Here is a 24,526-nt window from a genome sequence, read left to right on the forward strand (position 1 = left end):
ATGGGAGGGGTGGAATCAGTTGAACTGTAGGATGCCTCCCAACCCAAACCACTCTGGGATTTACAGACCCACTGATGTGGAGGTTTTTGAGCCCTGACTGCTGATCTGTCTCCCACAGTTTCTGGGTAGCCTTCAGTGTCTTTGTGTATTTGCTACCCTGTACTTGCCAAAGCCCTGCACAATTTCCCAGTCATTAACATATGGGAGGAATCTATGATCTCTTATCTAATTCTTAGGAAAAGCAAACACTGTATGATCTGAAAGGGCTTTTTATGGCTTCCTGGTGAGACCCACAGCCCTTCTTTCCACTTTTGGAAGGTTCAGTATTATGCATTCTTCTAACAGCAAGATTCTTCTGTGGAAAGCTTTTTAATTTATTGGTGGAAGTGGTTTATAGCTCCTTCTGAGCTCTAAACAAAGATGTTTATTGTTTGCTGAAGTACTTGTCCATACAGCTAAGTGGATTTTAAAAAATTGCATTAAGGGAAAACATTGGAGACAATTTATCTTGTAAAATGCACAGCTTGTACAAAACTCATAATGGGCTAGTGGAAGTTCTGTCAGCATGTTTGGGATGACATCCATAAAGTGCCAAGTGCCTTCTGCATTTATGGGTAATGCAGACACCTCCTGCATGTGCCAACAAAACCATCCCCACGCTCCTGTCCCTGTGCAAAACCCACTGGGATGAGCAGCCCTGGCATTCCTGGATATTCAGGTGCCTTCCCTTGGATAATAATGATAATTATCTGCCTCATGCTTCATAGGATCAGGCTGGTTTGTGTTGGAAGGGACATTAAATAGCATCTAATTCCAAACCCCAGTCCTTCAAGCCAAGGTGGAATTCCCTGCTTTTTTGAGACATTTCCCTTTATTAGGAGAAAACTGAGAAGTCTTTTTTTCTCCTTCCAACTCTGAATGGTGCTGTTTGAGATGGGTTTTTAAAGTGGTGCCACTGAGCAGAAACTTCTGGAGATCCCAGGCTGGGCCCTGAGGTGTCTGAAGCCATGATTTCATCAAACCCTTCAGGTTTTGACCTGGCATAGTTCACAGGAGAAAATTATTTATGGTTGGGTTGGTTTTTTCCAGTTTACTGTACAATTTAAATGACTAGGTGTGGGGTGTGCTTTGGTTTTCACTATACTTGCTAATTTAGGGAAGCAAAGTGCTGGGCTGAGTCAATAAACTGCAGGGAAGATATTTAAATAAAGAGATTTCAGCTTTTAACACATTTGAACACAGTCAAAAATTACTTGATAGCTTCAGAAAAGGAAGTTTCTGGAAACATATTTAGAGATATGTAAGAATTTAAGGTTTGTAGCATGGAATTTACATATTTTGGCATCTACTTGGATTGCCAGGTCAGAGGGAAACTTTCCCTGAGAGTTTGCAGCAGGCAGCTCTCACTGTGTGTGTGTGTCCTGGCCAGCCTGAGGTTTGATCACACAAGTCAATTATGCCAGAAATTCCAAATGCTGGGAAATTCAGGTAGTGAATTTCAAATAACACTGCGGGAATAGTTGGAGCTTCTCTCCTCCCTCTTGCCTTCCTCATCCCCTTGCTTAGAAATACTGAAATTCTTTGCTGTTGTTGATGTCTGGGCAGCATCTGCTGCTTGTTACTGGCTTAAAAGCAAGCATAAAAAGGATTAATCAGTTAAGAATTACTAAAAAGAAAGAAAATAAAGAAAAGAAGGGCATTGTCCCAAGCTGTGCCTGCCTTCTTCATCTGAGCTCTGGTGAGGTTCTTGGGGCTGAGTCCTGGAGGGGCAGGAGGACCCTGGAATATCTGCAGCTCTCTCCCACACTCCAAACATATCTCCCCAGCTCAAAACACCTGGGAATCATCCCTTGCAGGCTGTGCTGCTGCCTCAGAGCTTCCCCTCTCTTGGAAGTGCTGAGAAAGTGGTGTCTTGAGCCTGTGTGGTGCCTCAAAATGGATCACAGGGCTGAGCTTGTCACTTACTGGTCTCACTGGAGGGTTTTGTACACAGCTCTGCCATGTGGAGGAGGCTTGGACCAAACAGGAAAAATCAGCACTTTTTATTTTGATTTTTAGGCCTGTAAATTCACTTTGTTTTCTCTGCTTCACATTACCTCATCCCCAAATGTTAAATACTGCTTGGCTTGGTTGGTGCCTTCCTTGGACACTTAAGCCCTGCTTGGAAGATGCCCCTTAAGGATGGATTTCCATGCTAACTTTGCCAAGAAATCTATGGATAAAATGCCCATTTGATTGCCCGTAACTGATATTTTAAGTTCATATTTCAGCAAATAGTTTTCTCTGAGTGTGATTTCTTGTGATCCAACCACTCTTCTGCTCCCACCACGGTCTGTGAGGCATCAGAGCAGCTCGAGCTCCTCCTCCTCATCCCCTTCCCTCTCTGAAGCCTTTTTGGACCTCAGTGATGCATCAGACACCTTGAATTTCCTCCCACATGGAGAGATCTTTCCCAAGGTGCTTCCCATAACAGTGCTGTGAGCAGAATAGAGGGAATGAGGCTGAGCAGGGCAATATTGGGAATTCAGGAAGGACAAACTCAGTTCCAGTCCTTGAGAGTTTCCATCTCAGAGATGTAAAAAAAAAAAAAAAAGAAAAAAGAAAAATCCCCACCTTTATGAAAATATATGAGTTTTAAAAAGTCTGGATTACTCTTCCCTGCTGGGTTTCCACTGGCACAACACAAGGGCTTGGGAAAAACAAAAAAAACCAATTTTCCCTTAACATCAAGTCACAGTCCATTGTCAGAGTCATGGCAGGACAGTGAACAAACTGGAAGTGAAACAGCAGCTGGAAAAAGGAATATTTTCTGTGCTGTCAGAAAGCAGGGAAAGGAGTAGAAGGTTGGGCTGCTCCTGTTGCAAAGCCAAGCACCTTGCCTGGAAAAAGGTTTACTTTGATTTGAAAACTGGTCCCTTCTTGGGTTCTTGGAGGTGCAGTTTGGAGTTTGTTGTGTAAGAACTGGGATTCTGTGTGGCAGCTTCTCCCAGAAAACACAGAGAGATGCAGCGTTGTTATTTATGTTGTATAGACTTTAAATAACAGGTTGTTAACTGTGGCTTCAGGGAAGGTGCTCACACTTGTAAGCTAACTTGGTAGGAAATTGTGAGCTGGGGAAAATGGATATTTACTGCCTTCAATCCAAAATTATGTCACTTCTGTGGTGTTTTCAATCCAAGCTGACAAACAGTGGTGAAGTAACTGAGATTTAAATTGAATTTACATGGCACTGAGCATCATTGTGTTGATGCAGCTCGGTTGGAAGTCCTTCAGAAAAGGGTAATTCTTGGACTTGCTCAGTTGCAGCTTTCTCCAAGAGCTGGGAGCAGGGCCAGAGTCCTGTCCTGTCCATCCCACTGGCCTGTCTCTCTGCCTTTAGGAGCTGGCTCAGCCTGGCTTGGGAGCCAGGAGTGGGTCCAGGTTTCATCACTCCTGAATTGGGTTGGATTTGATCTGCTTGACCTGAAGGTGAACTTATTCCTGAAATCTCTCCCAGGAGTCATTTATTTCTTCTCCCTTCCAAACAACCCAAAGCCTGAGCTGTAGCAAGAGCCACTGATGTAGAAAGTTCACGACTAAAAATAGCTTATGGTGTAGAGATAAATTGTTTCCTGATTAACACTTCATTTAAATAATTTGGTGCTATTAAATTTCCTTAGAATGGTGAGTGTACAGTATGTGAAGTATCCCAAAATGTGTTAGTGCCAGGGCCATCGTTAAGCGTGCTGAAGGTTGTTATCTGCTAACTGCTTGTGACATTTGAGATGCTGCAGGAATGGCAGCTCCACCTTCTTACCACTGTGAGCTTCCTGTCTGTCATTAATTGTGATCATCTATCAAATCCTTGGTGCTTTTTGCAGATCATGTAATCATCTTTTTCAACCAGGGGGTCACTCACTGTGAGGATTCAGATGTTAGGATCAGGCTGGTGATGAGTAAAAATATTTATCAAGCCAAGAGCTCAGAAGCATGGGCAGTTTTCCCAGAGCCTTGTGGGTGCCTTTGCAAATAAATGCTGGACTGAGCCCTAAATTCTGAATTCCCTGCTTGGAGGTGGCTGAGGGTGGCCTGGAGTGGTTGTTGGGAGTTGTCTGTCACTAACTCTGCAGGGCTGCAGACCACTTTCCACTCTCCAGCTCCAGTTTTGTGCACTTGCCACAGATCACAAATGCAAGTTTGGGACTTACTTTTGTCATCAATCACCCCAGTCAATTTTCCATCTGGGTGGCTCTGCTGTTGGCTCAGTGATATACAGCTGCAGCAACGGGAAGGAGAAGTTGGCAGTTTGCTTGTTTCAAAGGAAAAAAGCCCAATTTCAAGTGCATCCGAGATTTCCCTTTCATCCCACTAGAGGGGGATCCCTCAAGGTCATTTTCTCTGCTTCCTCTGGACTGGGATTTGCCCTTTCCAGAACTAGAGAAATACAAACTCATTTAGTTAGTATGCTATATCCCTTAATAATGGGAGAAAAGGAGCAGGGCGCATATTAGCAATAATGAAATAAATATTGGATAAAATAACTAATAATAGTTAAATATTGAGAAAGATGAGTTTGCTGAGATTTTTCTCTCTTCAGGAAAAAAAGGGAAAAAGGAGCTGTGTGAGGGTCCTTTCTGGAGTGGGCAAACCCCTGATGCTGCTGAGGTGGATGGAGGGTGGGATGTGTCACAGAGCTGCAGGCGGTGCCTGTTTCCCCCTGGATGATTTTCATGGCTCCGTGTCCTGGATAAAATCCCAGATCTGCCCCGATGCCATGCCGGTGTCCTGAGGGTCACAGGGAGCAGCACGAGCTGGTTGGGTGTTCAGACCTTGGCAGGGGATGAGTAAAAAAAGGTGATTGTGCTTTTCCCCCAGTGATTTTAAGGTATTAAAGCTATCGGGAGGGTTGAAGCTGATTTACCAAACGGGGGAGGAAAAAAAAATAAATTCACAAATGTGTTTGGAGTATTGAACTGCCGTTGACATCTAAAGTCCCAACCATGCTGTTTTCCTCCACACTCCAGCAATCAGGACATCCAGCAAACCCATAAAAAACCAAACTAATAGCATGAATATTCAGTGACCTAGAATACTAATTATTGTCATGAATATTAATGTGATCGGACTTGCTTTTTCCTCTTCTCTTTCTCTCTGGCTCGGGTTTGTTTTTTTTCTTTTTTTTTCCCCTCTATTTTTTTTTTTTAATTTTTTTTTTTTTCCCACTCAGCCGGCTCTAAAGATGGACCATAATGAGAGCATTTAAGAGAGAGAGCGCTCTCCGGCGTGACAGGGACCGGGGTAATAAGGAGAGCTTGATTAACGTGGTGCACTTGGGGGAGAGATGAGAAGATTCACGTGGGCCTGTTGTGGGGGAGGCAATGAGGCACCGGCGGCTGTGTTGCTGCTCCCTCAGATTAATGAGGCCTAAGAGTGCATTAGGAACAGTGACAAAGGTTTGATCTAATGGGCTCAGTCATTTTTCCTTTGAGTGACAGACGCACAGAAGTAATTGGCTGTGCAGAATGGCAGCTCATTGGCAGTACTTAAGGATACATTATCCCCGTTGTGTGGCCCGCAGAGGCTGTTTATCAAAACTGCTCACACTGCAGACATGCATTCACTTAGCTGCTGTTACAGTGGCAAGAGCTATTAAAAAGAGGGGGGAGAGGAAAAAAAAAAAAAAAAAAGGGAAAAAGTCATCTCGCGTTGGTATCTATTGTCTCTTTTGCGAAAATAAAGTTTCTTTGTTCTGTTTCCTGGAGAGGCGGTGAATGCCAGCAGTGGTCCCTCCCCAGCCCAGGAGGCTCTGGCAGGGCTTGGGGAGGGCTGGAGCCCGTGGGAAGCTCCCAAAGTTAGATCCAGCCCACAGGTAGGACCTGCCACCCCCTCTCCACTTCCATTATTGATCATTTCCACAGACAGTCGAAGGGATTGGGGAGCATTTTACATCCTTTGCCTCAGGGCCTGCACATGCTCTGCTGTACCTGCCTCAGAATGGTTTGGATCTCTGCTGTTATTTTTCACTAAGTTAAATCCACTGCTCCTGTCGGGATTCAGCCAAATAAGAGCAACAAAAAGCAGTTTTTGCCAGCAAAGCACTCACTTCTGGGTCTTAAAGCTGCCGTCCCTGAACAAGCAGGTAGCCTCAACCAGGATGCCAAGCATATCTTATTTATTACTGTTACTTGTTAAAACTACAGAAAAATAATAATAATCTGCCTGCCAGGGAAGGAAAGCAGGCTTTGATCCCAGCAGAACAAATAGTGGGGGATCTCGAGCAGAAGCCCGCGGTGAAGATCTTGGGTTTAACTTTCTTTTAGAAGAGATGTCTCCTCTGATGACTTAATTTTCCTCCACACTTGCTGTGTTGCTTTGGCATGCTCTGAGAATAATAGCTTTCCTCGTTATACTCCCAGCACCACGTCCTTCACTGCCAGGATATTTCTTGGCACTGCCTTGTTTGTTCATTAGTACTGACCCCACTCGGTCTGTGTGCTGCTGATCGAGCCAGTCCGGCAGGGATGGACATGGAAGGGCTTCCTCTAGGAATAGCTGCTTGTCCTTAGGAATTCTGTTGAGTAAATAAATGCTTCTGGAAGAAAGAAGTCTTAAAACTAAGTGAAACTCACAAGCAAGTTTGCTGCTGCAGTGCTGAAAGTGATTGTCAGTGTGTTGGGGGAGAGTTGGCAGCGCTGGAACCAGCGTGGTTTGGAAAGATTTTTGTCACAGTCACAGTGGTTTGGGCTGGAAGGGACCTGAAGGATCATCTGTGTCCAACCCTGCCCCTCACTCCTTGTTTCATGTGTGAGGAGCCTCAGGTAATTTCAGGTGCCTGGTGAAGCAGGGCAGGGACCTTGTGCTGCTTGCACACTTGTGTTGGGATGGAACAGAATCCATGGCAGTGCTTGAGGGAATTCCACCCCCCTGAAGAACCTGGCTCTGAAATTTACAGCTCTTCAGGTCCCACAGTCTCCTGAGAACACAGCCAGACACCTGGGCTGTATTCTGGGACACCTGGGCCTCCCTTCCCAGCATGGGGCTCTCCTCAGTGGGACAGGCAAGGAGGTGTTTGCTCAGATTTCAGTGCAGCACACAATCTCCAGAGTGGGCACAGCATGCACCTGGAAAAGGTGGGTGCTGAGGCAGCAAACTAATGGAACCCAGGAGAGCATCCCCAAATATTCCTGGTAGGTGAGGGAGAGGCAGGAAACACAGCTGGGATGGTCAGACACTTCCCAGGAAAGGTTTGCCCACCACTGGAAGGGTTTCTGCTCACCTCTGGGAGTTCATTCTGGGCGTGCTGCGGAGCTGAGGGTGGGAAGGGAATGCTGGGATGGTCAGACATTTCTCAGGAAAGGTTTCTGCTCACCTCTGGGAGTTCATTCTGGGCGTGCTGCAGAGCTGAGGGTGGGAAGGGAATGCTGGGATGGTCAGACATTTCTCAGGAAAGGTTTCTGCTCACCTCTGGGAGTTCATTCTGGGCGTGCTGCAGAGCTGAGGGTGGGAAGGGAATGCTGGGATGGTCAGACATTTCTCAGGAAAGGTTTCTGCTCACCTCTGGGAGTTCATTCTGGGCGTGCTGCAGAGCTGAGGGTGGGAAGGGAATGCTGGGATGGTCAGACATTTCTCAGGAAAGGTTTCTGCTCACCTCTGGGAGTTCATTCTGGGCGTGCTGCAGAGCTGAGGGTGGGAAGGGAATGCTTCCCATCTTTCTGCAGCCAGCAGTGGGGCTTCTCCCTTTCCACCCTGAGGAGACTCCAGGGAGCAGTGTGGGTTTGGAAGGGGCATCCACAGCCAATCTAACCTACTTGACAGTGCCTGGTGCTGAATTAGAGGGCATTTCAAGAATAGGCAGAATTCCTGCAACACAAATTGACCCAACATGATTTGAAACAATTAACCCTCTGATATCAAGAGTCAGGATTTCCTGACCCACAACTCTAATGTATTTTTCATTAGTTCTAACAGCTGGTGAGCGCAGCCCTCTGGCCTTAAGAGGTTTATTTCCTTCTCTTTCTCTTTTATTTTCTGGAAGAGAAACTCGTCATGAGCTCGAGGAGCTTGGCACAAATGAAACATGGTGAAAGCAGAGCAGTAGGGCTGCAGTTTATGTGATTCAGTCTTTCTGTGCAGCCCCCTGCGAGTCTCACACGCTGCTGCCTCATGGAAAAATACAGTTCTGCTTCACAACTCCTGCTCTGGCTGCTCATCTCATCAATCCAGGAGTGTATTAGTTGCACTTGTGAATGTAACTTCTGGTAGCTGATTTGTTTGGAGGGAATGTGTCTGCAGCAGGGAATGGAAATCATTTGTGCCCAGCGTCGTTTGTGTCACTTGTATCTTACTTCTCAGGGTCTGCTTGTGAATTGTATTCCTTCTGCATTTGGGATTAGTGGGTGGTGTAGTTGGTGAAGGCTTGAACTGATGTGTCTGTCCCACTAACCTGTGATGATTCACAGGATTATTAAGTTAAAAACCATCAAATGAGGGATTGCAGACATGCTGTCCCTCACACTGTTCCATTACAGGAGCCAACAAGACCAAAACCATGAGTGCTTTACTTTTTGTTGGACAAGTCACTCCACATAGGTAACCCAGCATTTATATTAACCTTAATTGCATATTTTAATACCATTTTTACAATAGACCTTTTGGCTTTTACCTGTTAGATTCACACTGTTCACATCTTGTCAAGCCCCCTGATTGGGTGGATCGTGGTTATTTTAATTTCATTTCTTAGTCTGGCATTTCTGCTCTTGTTCTCCTTGTGCCCCCGTGTGTGTTTCCCTCAGCTTCTCCACTCTCCTTGCCTTCATTCCTCGTGCTCTTTGCAGCGTTTTACACTGAATAAATGGGCATTTAAATGGGATTTCGTGTGAGCACGCTCGCTTTTCTTAGGGGCTGCTCTGCTGAGCAGTGGCCAAACCTGGAAATTACCTTGAATCTTAATTTGGATGGGTTTTGTGGGGCTTAATTGTTTGAACGTTTTGTAAGCGCGGCCGTAACGGGGTGTTTTATAACATCAGAAAAGATAGTTTTAATAAAGCTGTCTAGAGCTAGAAAGAGGAACTCTTTCTTTGATGCTCCTTTGGTAGATGAAAACATTTTTGTTCAATAGGAGACCAGCATCTTTTTTTTTGCTCATTTGAGACAAGTTCTGGCAACATACTGATATTCATTCAAATATAAATGCCATATTCCCTTTGAAATGCAAATTGTTTAAAGAAAAATAGCATATGGTAGAGGTAAGTACCTTTTCAAATCAGCTCCCACACTTTAGGGATGTGAGTACAGCTAAAATTATTCTTTGGAAAGAATCTGGAGCCTTTGACACATTGAAGCTTGAACTAATCAAGGCTTCCCAGTAAGCATATACACATATCCATATCAAGGAAACAGTGCTGAGAATACATGGATTAGCATAGTAATTTAACTGCCCCCTGCTAATCAACTTAAGCAACCAGCTGATGCATGCAGGATGCATTTGAAGAGGCAACTCTTTCACAGCTCAGCCTGGGCCAGGTAGCAGAGCAGGAGCCTGGGTGGGTGTGGAGATGGGAGTCTGTCCTTGCCTGGGGGGACAGGATGTAAAGGCTGACCCAACACACAGGCTTTGCTGGTCATGGATCAGGGAACCACAGAGTGCTCAGGGCTGGAAGGACCCTTAAACCTCACCTGCTCCAATGCCCTGCCCTGGGTAGGGACATCTGCAGCATTTCCACTGATGCTGCTGGCCTCCTCTTCTTCACTGTCTCTGCTTGCCTGCTGAAAGGCTGAGCTGGTCTGAATTCTGTCAAGGATTTATCCCTGAGGGAAATTAAAGGAGTTTTGCCAGGTCTGGTTTGGGGTTTGCCCATTGTAGACGGGAAGAGCTGTGGGACTCTGTTGGAGAAGCTCTGGCCAGAGCAGCAGTCCTTGTTTTGGGGTGGCAGCTTTAGTGCCTGCTGTGGGGTTCATGTCGTGCAGTTGGACTGAGAAGTGGGAAAATCAGAGCTGGATTGGGAAATAATGATTTAAATAACAAGTTTGTGCTAGAGCTCAGCATATCAAGGAGGGGAACAGGAAAGGAAAGGCACGCTATTTTCTGTAGCCTGGCACTTCTGATGTCTACTCAGGGATGCTGGCCTGATGGTCTGATATGCCATGAAAATGCACACCTGGCAGCATCTGGACAAAGTGGGATTTAATCCTGAATAAATATTACCATAAAAGTTGCAGGATAAAGGTTCCCAGGCTGTGGCAGTAGGAAAGAGGGAGCTGGGCTGGGTTCATCACAGTTCACTCAAGTGTCACATGAATGCACTTGGCACCTGTTTTGTGCTAGCAACCTTTGAGAGAGGTGCAGTGGAAGAAAAATTCTGCCTTGTTTCCCAGAACAAGTCACTTCTGAACAGGTTCATGTCTCAGCGTGGGGCTGGAGATGCCTCAGATGGCATTGAGGGGAGAGGAGAGCTTTTGGTGCTGGCACGATGGCACAGAAACCTTGATGGTCTCTTCTCTAGGTGTGGATTTTGCATCATGGTCAGAAGGTGATGGGACTCTTGTGTTCAGAAGCTTGTGGGCTAGGTAGGAGATGTCAGCACAGAAATATCACTGCTGGTGTTGTGTCTGTGCTGGCCTCAATCTCGAGCTGGTAGAACCCACTCACTCTCAAACTCCTGTCACTCACTCACATCAGCCATTCCCTTTGATTTGGTGGATCATCAAAGCTATTTATTAATATCCATCATTTTTGTGGATTGTGAAAAGCAGAGGAAAAGGGGATTTCGTAGTGAGCATTGCAGAAGCTGATTTGGAAGGAGAGATTTCTATTAAGGCAGCCAAAATGCAACTTTGGTCAGCTCATGTTTTCATTTCCTGTTGTGGTTTTAAAATACTGAATTGCAGTTTAGTCCTCTGCTCTGTAGTCTCATGCCTTGGGAGGTCCCAACAAGGTTCCAAAACCCACCTTCGACTCTGCATAACGAAACAAATGAGTTTTCCTGTCTATATATTTCATTTCAAAGCAGGGATTGCCAGGCAGAAGTTCTGGAGGGCTGAGTAAGTGCATTGAAGACACAGATACTGTGATGGATCTGTGCTAAGGACTAAAGAGGAGATTTTGTCTTGGGAAAGGGGAGGAGAGAAAGGGACAATTATGCCAACTCTAATAAACACAAAGTAGTTCACTAAGCTCTGCTGTCTTCCCAAAGACTGCTCTGGGAAAAGACATAATGATAGAACTGGGAGTCAGGAGATCTGGGTTTTATTTTCAAGTCTGCCACAATCTTCCTTTGTGGCCCTGGGTCATTTAACCTCTGAAAAATGGGGGAAATGATAGCAGATAATTAACAACCTCACAGGAGCATTGAAAATTAATTCATTAATTTTTCTGAACTCATCAGTATAAGGTGCAATGGAAATGCAAAGTGTGAGGGTGCGTTATAACACTGCGTCTGTTCCCTTCCCTTTGCATGTGTTTTTTAAGAGTGTTCTTCAATCCAGAGAGGACCTGTGGGGCACCTTTAGAGAGCCTGTCACAAGGAATGAAACTGTAAATTCTTTGTGGCTTTATGATATGCAAGGCCTGTGGCTAGGGATGGAGTAAAATGTGCTCAGAACCCAAAAAAGTGGTGCAGGTTTTGGCCCATAGCAAGTTGTGAGTAAGACCATCAGAAACTTGAGTTTCTGGAAAGGTTTTAATTGTTTCTGCTCTAAAATGTATTCAAGCAGATCCCACTTGTCCTGTTTTATGGTGAGAAACCCGTCCCTGTCACTCCCCCTTGCACACAGCTCCCAGCATTTTAATGTCCTAGGCCTCAGTGATTGTGAAAATACAGAAGTGTTTGCTGGGTAAAGGCTGTTCTTTGTGTGTCCCCTTTTGTGTCACATTCCTGGGAGCAGCCCCAGGAATGATACTTGCAGTCACTCCAACATCTGCTTCGTGTCATGATGTTGTTTTAAGATTAAATGTCCAATAAAGTTGTTTTTTCCACTTGGTCTCAGTGCTGGCCGTCCTTTGCTCCCCATCATGTGTTCTTGGGGGACATACCTGTGTCAGGTATTATTTAGAGGCAGATTGTTTTAAGCTCCTGGAGTTGGCTCAGTTGTATAAACAGTGGCTTTTAGGAATAAACTGATGTGGCATTCACATTCTCTGATAAAATCCCTTCACCCAGGGTTTTTCTCCTGGGAAGCTGAGGAGCCTCAGAGAAAAGGAAAACAATTCTTATCCCATGTGCTTCTCCTGTGCTGTGCTCATGTGGAATGTGTTTGGGGATTGTTCACCCACAGGTGATTGTTCCATTGGGTTCTGCTGGGAGTTGTTTTGGCTCTTTGGCCAATCAGGGCCAAGCTGTGTCAGACTCTGGAGAGAGTCAGGAGTTTGCATTGTTATCTTTTAGCATTCAGTAAGTGTCCTTTCTGTATTCTTTAGTATAGTATATAATTCTTTAATATAATATAGTATGATAAGGTACTAAATTGGTTTTCTGAGAATGTGAAGTCAGATTCATCATTCCTGCCTTCATTGGGGCATTCCCAGCAAATACAATAAAATTGATTTTCTGTGCCCAGTCTAAGAAGCAGAGAAGCTCCAGAGACAGTGCCTGGTAGCAGAGTGGTGGAAGACCATGTTTCCCAGAAGGTAAATGAACAGAATGAGGTGATACCGTGAAAAACTTGGCTTTTTTTGTCTTCTTAGCTGGATTGGAGCTGGTCTCAGGACCGTCAGCTCCGGCGCTTCAGGGAGGGTCGTTGTGTGGGTGAAGTTACCCATTCTTTGTGCTCATTAAGCACCCCCATCCATCCTGACACAAAACCCCTCCTGTGCTCTCTATTGACACGATTTGTTTTCCCTTTGTGCCTAGGGAACGTGACTACTAGCACATCTGTGTCTCAGATGGCCAGTGGGATCAGTCTGGTGTCCTTCAACAGCCGCCCGGACGGTTTGCACCAGCGCTCCTACTCGGTCTCCAGTGCAGATCAGTGGAGCGAGGCCACAGTCATTGCCAACTCTGGCATTAGCAGTGGTAAGAAACCTGCAGCTTGGGGGTTCACGTGCCTTGGGGTGAAGGGGGACTCTGGTGCTCTTGGTTTTTTCCCAAAAGGGAAAAAAAAGGGAATGAAATGGCACCCAGCGTGTTGTGATGTTGGGTGCTGAACTGGCAGAGTCTGAGGGGAAAATTGGAATTAGAAAAAGGGAATGGATTAACTTTAAACATTGACTTTTTTATGTGGGCAAGGGGAATGGCTTTAAACAGAAGGAGAGGAGGTTTAGCTTCAATATTAGGGAGCAATCCTTCCCTGAGAGGATGGTGGCATTAGCAGTGGTGAGAAACCTGGAGCTTTGGGGATCCCACGTGCCTCGGGGTGAAGGGGGACTCTGGTGCTCTTGGTTTTTTCCAAAAGGGAAAAAAAAGGAAACAAAATGGTGCCCACACCATTGTGCTGTTGGGTGCTGAACTTGCAGAGAGAAAAGTTGGAATTAGAAAGAATGGGAATGGATTAACTTTGACCTTTTTTGTGTGACAGAGCAAGGGGGAATGGCTTTAAACTGAAAGAGAGGAGGTTTAGCTTGGATATTAGGGAGCAATCCTTCCCTGAGAGGATGGTGAGGCCCTGCAGAGGTTGCCCAGAAAAGCTGTGGCTGCCCTGGGAGTGTCCAAGGCCATTCTGGATGGGACTTGGAGGAGCCTGAGACAATTCTGGGATACTTTTTTCAATATGAAAAGCTAATGTAGTTGCAATGCTGCTTAATTTTAACTTCAGGTGCATAATCATAGGATCCCAGAATGGTCTGGGTTGGAAGGGACCTTCAAACCCATCATCCCTGTCATGGGCAGGGACACCTTCCACTGTCCCAGGTTGCTCCAAGCCCCATCCAGCCTGGCCCTGGACACTGCCAGGGATGGAGCAGCCACATAATTAATGTGTGTTGTTTGCTTGACACTCAGATTCCTTGCCCTGTGTGATGGATATTAGCAGTAAATGACCCTCCAGATCCTCTCCTCAGTGTGTCCTTTCTCTGCTGTGCTCCTGCTCCACACTCTTAGTGTTTCCTCTGTGGAGCATTTAACAGCGTTAAAAGGAGCAGCACTATTCCTGGTGGTGGTTTGGAATTATTAGGTTGTAGCAATAATTGTTTTTAAAGGGTAGATGTGATGCTTGCTACCAGACCAGGGTGAACAGGTCAGGAGAAAGGGGAGGAATGCAGTTTCTGATGGCTGCCCCTAAAATGGGAGCAGTGAGGGGAATATGGGAACTGTTTCACATGTCCCACATATATCTCTGTCTCTGTGAAAGGTCTGAACCTGAGTATAGCCCTGAGAGCATCTCTGGGCAGGTTTTTAGTGCCACCTTAGGAGAGCAGAGGGTTTAAAACCATGACCACCGTGTTTCAGAGTGACATTAACTATCAAATTCACACTTAGCACAGCACAGACCTTTTCCTGGAGCTGCAAACATGGGGGCAGCACCTTCAGGAGAATTGGCATTAAAATGCTCCAGATGTTGCCTGGGAGTTTTCTGCTTGAGCCTTGCAGGAAGGCAGGGGTGTTGTGAAGCAGCACAGTGAAACAAATGCTCCAGCCCTGTTCTCTGTGTGCACTTCACTCCTGGGGAAGCTTTAGGGGAGGCAGCATTGCCCTGCATGGATGCCGAGCTGGTTTCCATCTTTAAATCATACATTTTCTGCCTCCTTTTCCTGAACTGCTTGCTCATTTCAATCCACCCCAGCTCCACCTCCCTTCTGGAAGGTTAGACCAAAATTTGGGCTTTTTGTGCCTTTTATCTGTGGCTTTTCTAAGGCAAGATGAGGAGTGTTGGGTGCTGCTGTAGGGGGAAAGCAGGGGCTGTAGGCTGCAGTACTGTGCCCCTGACACACCTGCAGGCAGGTGAGCAGGTGCCATCCCCATGCCACGTGTCCCAAGTGAGGCTGCAGCGGAGAAAAACCTCCAAAATTCAGTGAACTCCTACCCTGGAGCGGAAATAAAATCTTAAAAATGAGAAATATCCCCTGAATTCCTGCCTTTGCCATCCCCTTGACTTCACAGTGCTGGGGTTGCTGGACTTGCCTTTTGCTATTGCTGCTGGTTTGCAATTCCTGGTGAAGGGAACCTGTTCTCCCACCCCAGCCCTGCACTCTTCCATATGTGCAGTACCTGTTTCTGACTTGACATTCGTGTGGGATTACTTCTGGCTCAAAAGAGATGACAGCCAGAATTACCTATGAAATACTTATTTTGAAATTGCAGGTGTCTGCTGGGTGCTTGTGAAGAAGCGTACCTCAAATAATTTCTTGCAGAGGTTCTAATATTTAAAATATTTTTGAGGGGTTGTTTTTTTATAAATATGGAGGGAAAACTGGATTAAAAACGAGTTTTAGGCAGCAGACTCAGAAGTATTGCACTAAAACTCCTGCAAAACCTCAAGAATAATTGATTGCTCTGAGTGTATCATCTTTGGGTAAGCTCAGAGATGTGGCCTTTATGTTGGCAAGTTGACGCATGAAAAACCCTTTTTAATTTCTGGGGGTTTTTTCTCCATTAAAAGATTTTTGAATTTTAGTCATAAAAAGCTAATACTGTGAAAGCAGCAGGTATGGCAAGAAGCTAAGCATCTTTTGGAATTCAAATGCCAATGTACTGGAGAATATGCCTGCTTATTGTCACGTGGTTTTATTGTAGACAAAATAACATATTGGGATTCAATTTTTCTCTGCACCTTTTTTTCACATTAAATTAATACTTTGTGTGGCTCCAGAGAACTTTTCAAAGTCTTCCAAACCAGACCTTTGGTTTCCTGGGGCTTCTGTCTTTCAAGCAGCTGTGAACATCTCCTAATTAGATAAATTACTTTGTAGTGGGCAGAGCCACAAAACAGGAGGTGCTGGTTAAATTAAAGGGGAAAAATAGAAAAATCCATTCTCTGAAATGGAATGCCCCACTGCTTTATGACTATTACTGTTGTAAGGTTTTACATTTAAGTACCTGAGGTTTAAAATTAAATGTCTAATATAATTTGGTGCTGGTAACATGAAGCCTGTGCCTGCCCTGGGAGAAAATCTCGACAGCTTAGTTTGGTGTTTCAAATTGCTGCGTGCTGGATAGTGAGCAGCTCGTGCTGCTGGCTCACTATTTAGCTTGCTCCCACCTGCTGTTCAGCATCATTTCCAATGCAGGAACATATTTGCCTTAAAAACTCCCCAAATTTCAAAAGGCTGTTCCAGCAGCACATGAAAAATTAATTCTTTTTGCCTTTTTTCCTCTTTTTTATTTTTTTTCCTTCCCCCTTCTCCTCCGTGCTCTTGTAAGTGCTTGACAGAAGTAATTTTAGCAGCAAGAGAGAATAAAAACTGGGGGCAGTAAATCCCTGTCCAGGAACCTCTTGTGTAGATTCTTTATGGAGCCAGAATTGATCTGCGTGTCAGATCCTGATGTAGTTTCAACTGTTTATCACCCTAATGGTGGTAGAGAGACCATGAACATCAACTTATAATCCCCCATGAAAGAAATTGGTGTTTGCAGTCAATGAAGGAGCAGCTCAGCTTTATTGATAGATTTGGAACAATTACTGCTGCTCCAGCTATTGGCCCAGAGGTTTTCCTGGATCCCACTGGAAGCCTGCGATGTTTTTTCCTCTGATAAATCTCCTCCTTGATGTTTTGTTGGTTTTTTTTTTTTTCTTTTATCACCCAAAATTATCTGTGATTGCTCATTGCTGGGGCACAGGAGGGTTTCTGCTCTCAGGGGAGCCATTTGTGACCTGTTTGGGTGTTAAAGTTCTGCTCTGGATTGTTCATCCCACAATTCCTCCTCTGTAAATCCAGCTGTTATTTGCATAAAGTCACAACTTGGAAAATTGTGATTTTTACTTGGAAAAACCCTCAAATATCATCAAGTCCAACCCTTAACCCAGCACTGCCAAGCCCACCACTAATCCCTGTCAATAAGTGCCAAATCCAAACATTCTTTGAACACTTCTAGGGATGATGGAAGTGTTCCACCCTTTCCCTGGGCACCCTGTGCCAGTGAGGAAATTTTCCTGCCAGGAGGGGAGCCAGGAACAGGGACAGGAGGAGGGGGAATGGCCTCAGGCTGGGCTGGGCAGGCTCAGGGTGGACATAAGCAGGAATTTCCCCATGGAAAGGATGCTCAGGGATTGGAACTGCCCAGGGAGGTTTGGATTCCCGTCCCTGGAGGTGCCCAAGGATCTCCTGGATGTGGCACTCACAGCTCTGGGCTGGGGACGGTGACAGGTTGCACTAGGTGGTCTCGGAGGGCTTTTCCAATTCCATGATTTTAGTGGTGCTGATGTCCCTAAAGAGCTGGGTCTGTGTGCTCTCCAGTCTTCACAGTTTGTGCATCTCTGAGGAACCTGACAGACAGACAGACAGACACCCCATTTGCCAGCAGAAGTTTTTGTGGTGCCTTGCAAAAGTGAGGTTTGTGAGCCATCACTCTGAGAAGACCAAGGATGTCATTTCCCACCTGGGGATGAAGCAGCAGCTTGGTTCATTCTCTTTTTCAGTATCCTGCTTTATCATTTGGCTTCTGTGCCCTGAGACCATCAGAGGCAAGGATTCAGCATCCAGCTCTCCTGACAGAGCCCTGCAAACAGCACTCTGCATGGGACAGGGATTTCTGCTCCCTGCACTTGTAAATTGTCATTTGAATTCCAGCATGATGTAAAATTCTGCAGTAAATCAAATATCTGTTTAAATATCATCCACTTAGGCTTTATCACTGTACAATTGCTTGTACGGGCCATTTGAGCTGGGCTGTAATTTATGGCAGTTGTAATACCTGGTGTCTTCTGAGTTCCTCACAGTTTGGTCTTAGGGTTTATTAATGTAAAATTGAGTTCTCACTGTGCCATGGGGTGTGAGAGGTCGCTGGAGTGTTGATATTAATGCAGACCTTGCAACTTGCCTTCCTTGTCTGATCCTAAGTGCTGGGAATGATTAAATGATGGAGCCTTCTGCTCTGCCTTGGGAGAGGAAATGGTTCAACCTGACATCAGAAAATACCATTTAGAGCTCTTGGAATTCCATAGGCAAGCCCTTGACCAGGATCAATTATATCATTTCAAATAGATTTGTAGGATTTTGGAATTGGTTTTGGTCGGTGTATGCAGATGGTTTGGGTCAGAAGAGCTTTTTCCTCCTTTTAAAATACAGAAACTGTGACTGAAAAGCAAATACAGATTTATTTTCTCCTTTTTTTTTTCTAGCTGCTTTAGAGCTACTCTGGGATTTTCTGTAGTTCTTACTATTTAATATAATAAAATTCACCATGCATAATATGTGCACATAGTTTACATTATTTTACAGAAATATTCTTCTCCTTTTCATACCTTTTTGTGATCCACAAATTGCTTTTGGCAAAATATTTCCAGAGGGCAAACTCTGCTTGTAGCACCTTATTATTTCCTTTGTTTTCTCAGCATACCTTGAGGAAACTTGGCTTATAAAGCACTATTTTCTAACAATTTCTGCAAAGCCATCCCCTTTCAGCATGAGGTTGTGTGCTGAGAAACTTCCAGTATTTAAATTTACCTGGCATTCTTGACAAGCTCTTACCTGAAATAGCCCAGTCAGCCAGAAATATGAAAAAACTCTGTGTAGCAGAGGAAACTGGTAATTTTTTGGATTTGCTGATCCTGCAGGACTTGAGGCTTCAAACTGTTTTTAATCCAGACAAGGAACGATGGGGTTTTGCAACCTGTGGTTCCCCAAAGTAATGCAAGGCCTGGAGGGCAGTGCTGATAAATAAATGCTCTGAAAAGGGGTTGGAGCATTAACGCAGCTGGTGCTGCCTGCCTGGGGTTTTTGGGAATGTGTTATCCTCTGGAAACAGCAGCACCCAGTGCTCACCCCTCCTGTTCTGCAGCCGTGGGGAATCTCAGCTCAGTGGAAACCTTGGGGCCACCATGCCTGGAAGTGTTGAAAACTCTCTGTGGCACATAGGAACCTGTGCTGGGTCAGGGGCTGGACCCAGGGGTCTCAGAGGGCTTTTCCACTTTAAATCGTGCTGTGGGGCTGTGCCTTTCTCAGAGGGCTTTTCCACTCTAAACCATGCTGTGGGGCTGTGCCTTTCTCAGAGGCTTTTCCACTTTAAATCATGCTGTGGGGCTGTGCCTCTCTCAGAGGGCTTTTCCACCATAACCATGCTGTGGGGCTGTGCCTCTCTCAGAGGGCTTTTCCACTCTAAACCATGCTGTGGGCCTGTGCCTTTCTCAGAGGGCTTTTCCACCATAGTCATGCTGTGGGCCTGTGCCTTTCTCAGAGGCTTTTCCACTTTAAATCATGCTGTGGGGCTGTGCCTCTCTCAGAGGCTTTTCCACTCTAAACCATGCTGTGGGCCTGTGCCTTTCTCAGAGGGCTTTTCCACCATAGTCATGCTGTGGGCCTGTGCCTCTCTCTGAGGGCTTTTCCACCATAACCATGCTGTGGGGCTGTGCCTCTCTCTGAGGGCTTTTCCACTCTAAACCATGCTGTGGGGCTGTGCCTCTCTCAGAGGCTTTTCCACCATAGTCATGCTGTGGGCCTGTGCCTCTCTCAGAGGGCTTTTCCACCATAACCATGCTGTGGGGCTGTGCCTCTCTCAGAGGGCTTTTCCACCATAACCATGCTGTGGGCCTGTGCCTTTCTCAGAGGCTTTTCCACCATAACCATGCTGTGGGCCTGTGCCTCTCTCAGAGGGCTTTTCCACCATAACCATGCTGTGGGGCTGTGCCTCTCTCAGAGGGCTTTTCCACCATAACCATGCTGTGGGCCTGTGCCTTTCTCAGAGGCTTTTCCACCATAACCATGCTGTGGGCCTGTGCCTCTCTCAGAGGGCTTTTCCACCATAACCATGCTGTGGGGCTGTGCCTCTCTCCTGCCCACCCAGGCCATGGTGGCAGCTCGGTGACACCAAACTGGAGATGAGCTGGTGCCATCTGGGCCTGGTGTCCAGCATGGAGGTGACCTCAAAGAGTGAAAGGTGTGAAGGCAGCTCTTCACTTTGTGTCTCTGGTAGCACCAAGAGCCCCCTGAGGTTTGAACTCTACCATGATGTTGGTTTAGGGAGAACTTTGGGCATTTCTGCACGGCTTGGCTGTTTCAGCTGCTCCTCTGTTTATCCAGTGCTGCTGCTTAAATCCTTTTTGCAATTCTCCATCTTTTCTTGTTGAAGATCTTCTTCTTTCTGCTCTCCCTCTGTTTAAAACACAAAGAATTGTTGCATTCAGCAATTAAATCCTGCTCTTCATTCCAAGACACATGAGTTTGCATCCTCAGGTAATTTGACATTGGCAACCTGATGCTGATCTTAATGTTGCTCACAAGCCTGGAGTGCCAAATGTCTGTCAGTAAATTGTTCATGGGACTAAATTAGCTTCTTGACTGAAATATAAAGCTCTGGGTTTTCCCAGCATTTACTCATGGATGTTTAAATACAGACTTCGGATTTACACTGAGGTAAAAATGCAAGTAGCATGTTCTTTATAACAGGGGGAAGAGGTGATTTATTCCTGGTTACTGGTGTTGATTAATCTGGTTTGATTATCTGGCAGTGTTGAGTAAATCAGTGCTTTTTCTGCCTGTAGCTGAGCTTGGTTGTCACACCTGCTCTGTTATCCCCACTCAGGAGAAAAAAAAGAGGGAAAAGCCCTCAAGACAAAGCACTTTACTTTTATTCCTGGAGTTTATGCTTTAACCTGACAGAATAGTGAGGAGAGTGAATGTCGTCTTCAGCAGCTCTTCAAGCTCCTGTCCAAGAAACACTTCCCAAAGTCAGGGCTTCTCCAGGAAGGCAGCTGGATACCCAGCATGGATCTGTGTAGCTCAGACATTTGACAGACACAGCCCTTAGAGTCTGCAAAATGCATTCTCTTCTCTGGTTTTGTACTAGAACCATTATTTTGAATCATTGCATAAAAACATTTTAATGTAAGGTGTAATACTGGAGATGATAGCTCTGGACAAGGGAATTCTTCATCAGGGAGGCTGTCCTGTAATCTCATTTGTATTTAGAAGAGTGTAAGTTTTAAAGGTTTTTATTTTGCATGTTTGCAGTTTAAGACTGCTTTAATCTGAAATGTTTGCAGTAATTGCAGGGAATTAAATACATGAGCTGGATTCACACAATATCCTGCAGGAGGTTATGGACTTGGAAAATAAAATCACGTTTGCAGAGAACATTATAAATCGAGAGACACACTCTCAAGTAAACATAGAGGAAAGACATAATACTGCAAGAGCAGAATGTGACATTTTATAAACTCTTTGATTCAAGTAGTGTGCCTTAACAAATTTCATAAGCCCACTGAATTCTGTATTTAAGGACTTTATAAGGAAGACTTTAGGAGGGAAATAAATAATCTTCCCAAATCAGCAAGCTTTTATTTTTCCTTAATCTTTTTATCTTAGTGTAAATAAGCTCAGTTTACTTAATAATGTAAATTCTAAATTTATTTTAAGTGCTGTAAAGGTTTAAACACAAAGCTGAGAAAGCAAAATGTTCATGTCCCATGGGAGCAATTCCTGATTTGAGGATTTCTTCTTTACACATCCACATTTCACAAGTTCCAGCAGATGCTTCTAACAGTTCCATCCTTGTTTAATGTTTAATGTTACATTCTTGTTCAATGTGCAGCCAGGAGTGCAGTGCTTTGTTTTGTGGGGTCTGGAGGAAGAGTGTGCAAGAAACACACTCAGTGCTTTTATCCCTTCTTGGCCTTAATGAAGTTTCTGTTCCAATTAAGAGCAGAGCAGTTGCCTCCTCAAGCGTGGCTGCTGCCAGGCTGGGTTTCTGCCCAGCCCACATCAGAGCAGTGGGTTTTGAGGGATGTTGTGTATTCCTTACCCATGGAATCCAACACTTCAAAGCTTGGGTTTTTTAGGGATGTTGTGTATTCCTTACCTATGGAACCCAACACTTCAAAGCCACCTCAGAGCGCTCGCGGCTCGGGGAGTGAAAGAAGCCTCTGTGCAGGGCCCTGGCCACAACCTGGGGATTGTTGGGGCCAGCTGGAGCTCAGAGCTTCCCTTGCTGCAGGTGGGAGAGCTTCCCCTCCCTTTCAAGTGCCCTGGCCCTTCATTTGTCACAGTTGATCTCATCCCTTCATGCAGCTGGGCTGTGAGCAGTATCCAGTGCACCGGGGGCTTCTCTGAGGAAGGGCCCCCACTTATTTATCCCAGAGCTAGAAAATGGCCTTGATTAAAATTGGAAATTAAAAAAAAAAAGTTTGTGGATGGTAGTTACACCACCTGACACCTCTGAAAGACAGAGCTTTGTGTTTTAAGAGCTTTGCTTTTCAGCTCTGGGTGTCTGCAATAGGAAAATGTTTGATTTTGTCTTTGATTAAGAGCAGGCTTGGTGTTGCTGCCATTATGTCTCTTCCTTTCTGACAGTGCTGCTCATGGCATACATTACCAGGAAAGCCTTAGCTTTTTCCTGCCTCGCATGATGCAATTAACAGCCAATTTGCTGTACAGCAATTATTCAGCTTTAATTGGAAAATGTTAATAGTGAAAGTCCCTTGATTTTTTTTTTCCCCTTCCAAAACACTGATATTAGGGCTTGTCACTGAAGTCTCGTGGACTGACAGTGGAGAGTTTCCTAACCTCTTCTCAATTACCACAGAGTGGGTTTGAAGCTTGAAGTTATCCACAGGTTATACAGACGGAAGGTTAAAGTACAGGAGTAGAGACGAGACATCTTTCTGGCTCTGAGCATCCTTTGAAGAGAGTCAGTTCTTCCTCTCTGTCTTACTTTGCCTATCTTGAAACACAAGGTAAATATTTTAGTAGGAAGTGATTCAGTAAGCCATGGATTCATTATTTTCCAAGTGCCTGCTGACCTGCAGGCTCTATTTCAAAGCAAAATGTTGTTAAATGAGGATATTTTTTTATGCAATGAGAAGACTTCGCTGATGGTTAGATCAGGGTGGAGCTCTGCCCCCCTCTGTGTAATTAAGGTGAATTTAAATGCATCTCATTTTGATCTAAAATAGAATTTGTATGTATCTGACCATGATGGAGCTTGTTCGCCCAAAATGTGTTCTTTTAGTGTGCTCCAAGGGTCTGTTTGTTCCCCATCACCATTCCTGGGGATGGTCCTGGTGGATTTGCCACATCCAGGGTGCTGCAGTTGGCAGCTGTTCTTGAGGTGCCTGATCATCTGCCTGGCTTCAGAAGGGGGACATAGAAACCAGTTACAGCCTGAGTAATAGAATCACAGAAATGTGAATAATTGAATCACAAAACAATATGGTTTGGGTTGGAAGGGCCCTAAAGACCCTCCTGTCCAACTTCCACTTGGACCAGGCTGCTCCAAGCCCCATCCAGACTGGCCCAGACAGACCAGACCTGACCTGGAACTGAACCAGGAGCTTCTGCCCTGAGGTTTTCAAAAGGACCACCCATCCCCTTTCTCCCTCATGGGGAGAGCAAATTCCCTGAAATGAGCAAGGTACCTGCAGTGAATCCCCAGAATTTGTGCCCTCTGTGCTGTTTCCCCTCTCAGTTCCACATCCCAGCTGATGGCCGGGGGAAGCAGTGACACCCACAGCCTTGCACACCCCCTTGGCAGCAACTCAGGGTGACACCACTCAGGGCTCACAGGGCTGGTGCTGCCCAGTGAAAACCTCCTGCCACAAGAATTAGGGATGCTCCCTGTACATCTCAGCTGCAGGTCTGTTCAGCAGGAGCCACCAAGTTGCTTTGCCTAGGGTGTGGTGGCATCCTGCAGCATCCCAGACTGGCTTCTCTTTCCTGCTTTGTTGTCCTTATGTGTTCAAACAACTTGTCAGGCTTGATCTTTCCACAGGGCATCCAGAGCAGGGATGTGTCTGTGTAATGGGGGATGAGATAAATTAACAAACCCTGCTCGCTCAGGGAGCAGTTTGTATCGTCCCTGCCCCTGACCCAAACCTGCTGCAGGCAAGATGTGTGGAGGAAGATTAGGATCTCATCCCCAGTTCACATTCTCAGGTTGCAGGTCCTCTAAAACACAGTCTTTGCTTTGCTTGTCACCATCCTGGCAGCACAGGAGAGAATTGTGTAGGAACGGTTGTGTGCTCTCCTTGTGGGAGCTGGTGAATTCCTCCTGGAAACGAGGGGCTGCCTTTGAAAGGGAGCTTCTTTTCTTCCTAGCCATCCTTCAACTTCCAGGGAGCAGGATGCTGTTTTGCCAGCACTCTAATGTGTTGCTCCTTAGGAGGGAAAATGTACTTTTGTGGGTTTTTTTAAAGCTCTATTGTTGCATTTTCTGCTCTCGTGCTTCCTTTATGATGGCCCAACATTGTGCATTGCTGGGGAATGAGCTGGAGGTGATGTGTCTTCCCTTTAGATAAGGGAGATGGTAATGAGGGTCTTTCCAAAATTACTGAAGCTTTCCAATATCTGTGCCTGAGCATCCTGAGGCTGATTGTCTCTCCCAAGGCTGTGCCTGCTGTCCCTCCCTTGTCACAGAGCAGAAGGGATGCTCATGCCTTGGGGTCTGGAGATGCAAGAGCCAGAGCCTCCAAAAGCAGGCAGATCCCTCTCCTGCTGCCTAGAAGGAACTTTTGTTTTCCTTGTTTA

General features: G+C 45.5%; 1 protein-coding gene across 16 annotated transcripts in view; it reads left to right on the plus strand.

The window, feature by feature from the left end:
- The window catches only part of AGAP1 (ArfGAP with GTPase domain, ankyrin repeat and PH domain 1), a 332,749-nt gene that overhangs the window by 214,057 nt on the left and 94,166 nt on the right, over positions 1-24,526 (plus strand). For 12 of the 16 annotated variants that reach the window (XM_074548902.1, XM_074548903.1, XM_074548904.1 and 9 more), the window contains one exon: positions 12,828-12,989. The exons of the other annotated variants lie outside the window; for them this stretch is intronic. In XM_074548902.1, coding sequence (XP_074405003.1) covers positions 12,828-12,989 — 162 coding nt within the window. The remainder of the gene's footprint in view (positions 1-12,827; positions 12,990-24,526) is intronic. 16 annotated transcript variants of the gene reach the window in all.

The sequence above is a fragment of the Zonotrichia albicollis genome, chromosome 10 (genome assembly GCF_047830755.1).
Source record: "Zonotrichia albicollis isolate bZonAlb1 chromosome 10, bZonAlb1.hap1, whole genome shotgun sequence".
Taxonomy (NCBI): Eukaryota; Metazoa; Chordata; class Aves; order Passeriformes; family Passerellidae; genus Zonotrichia; species Zonotrichia albicollis.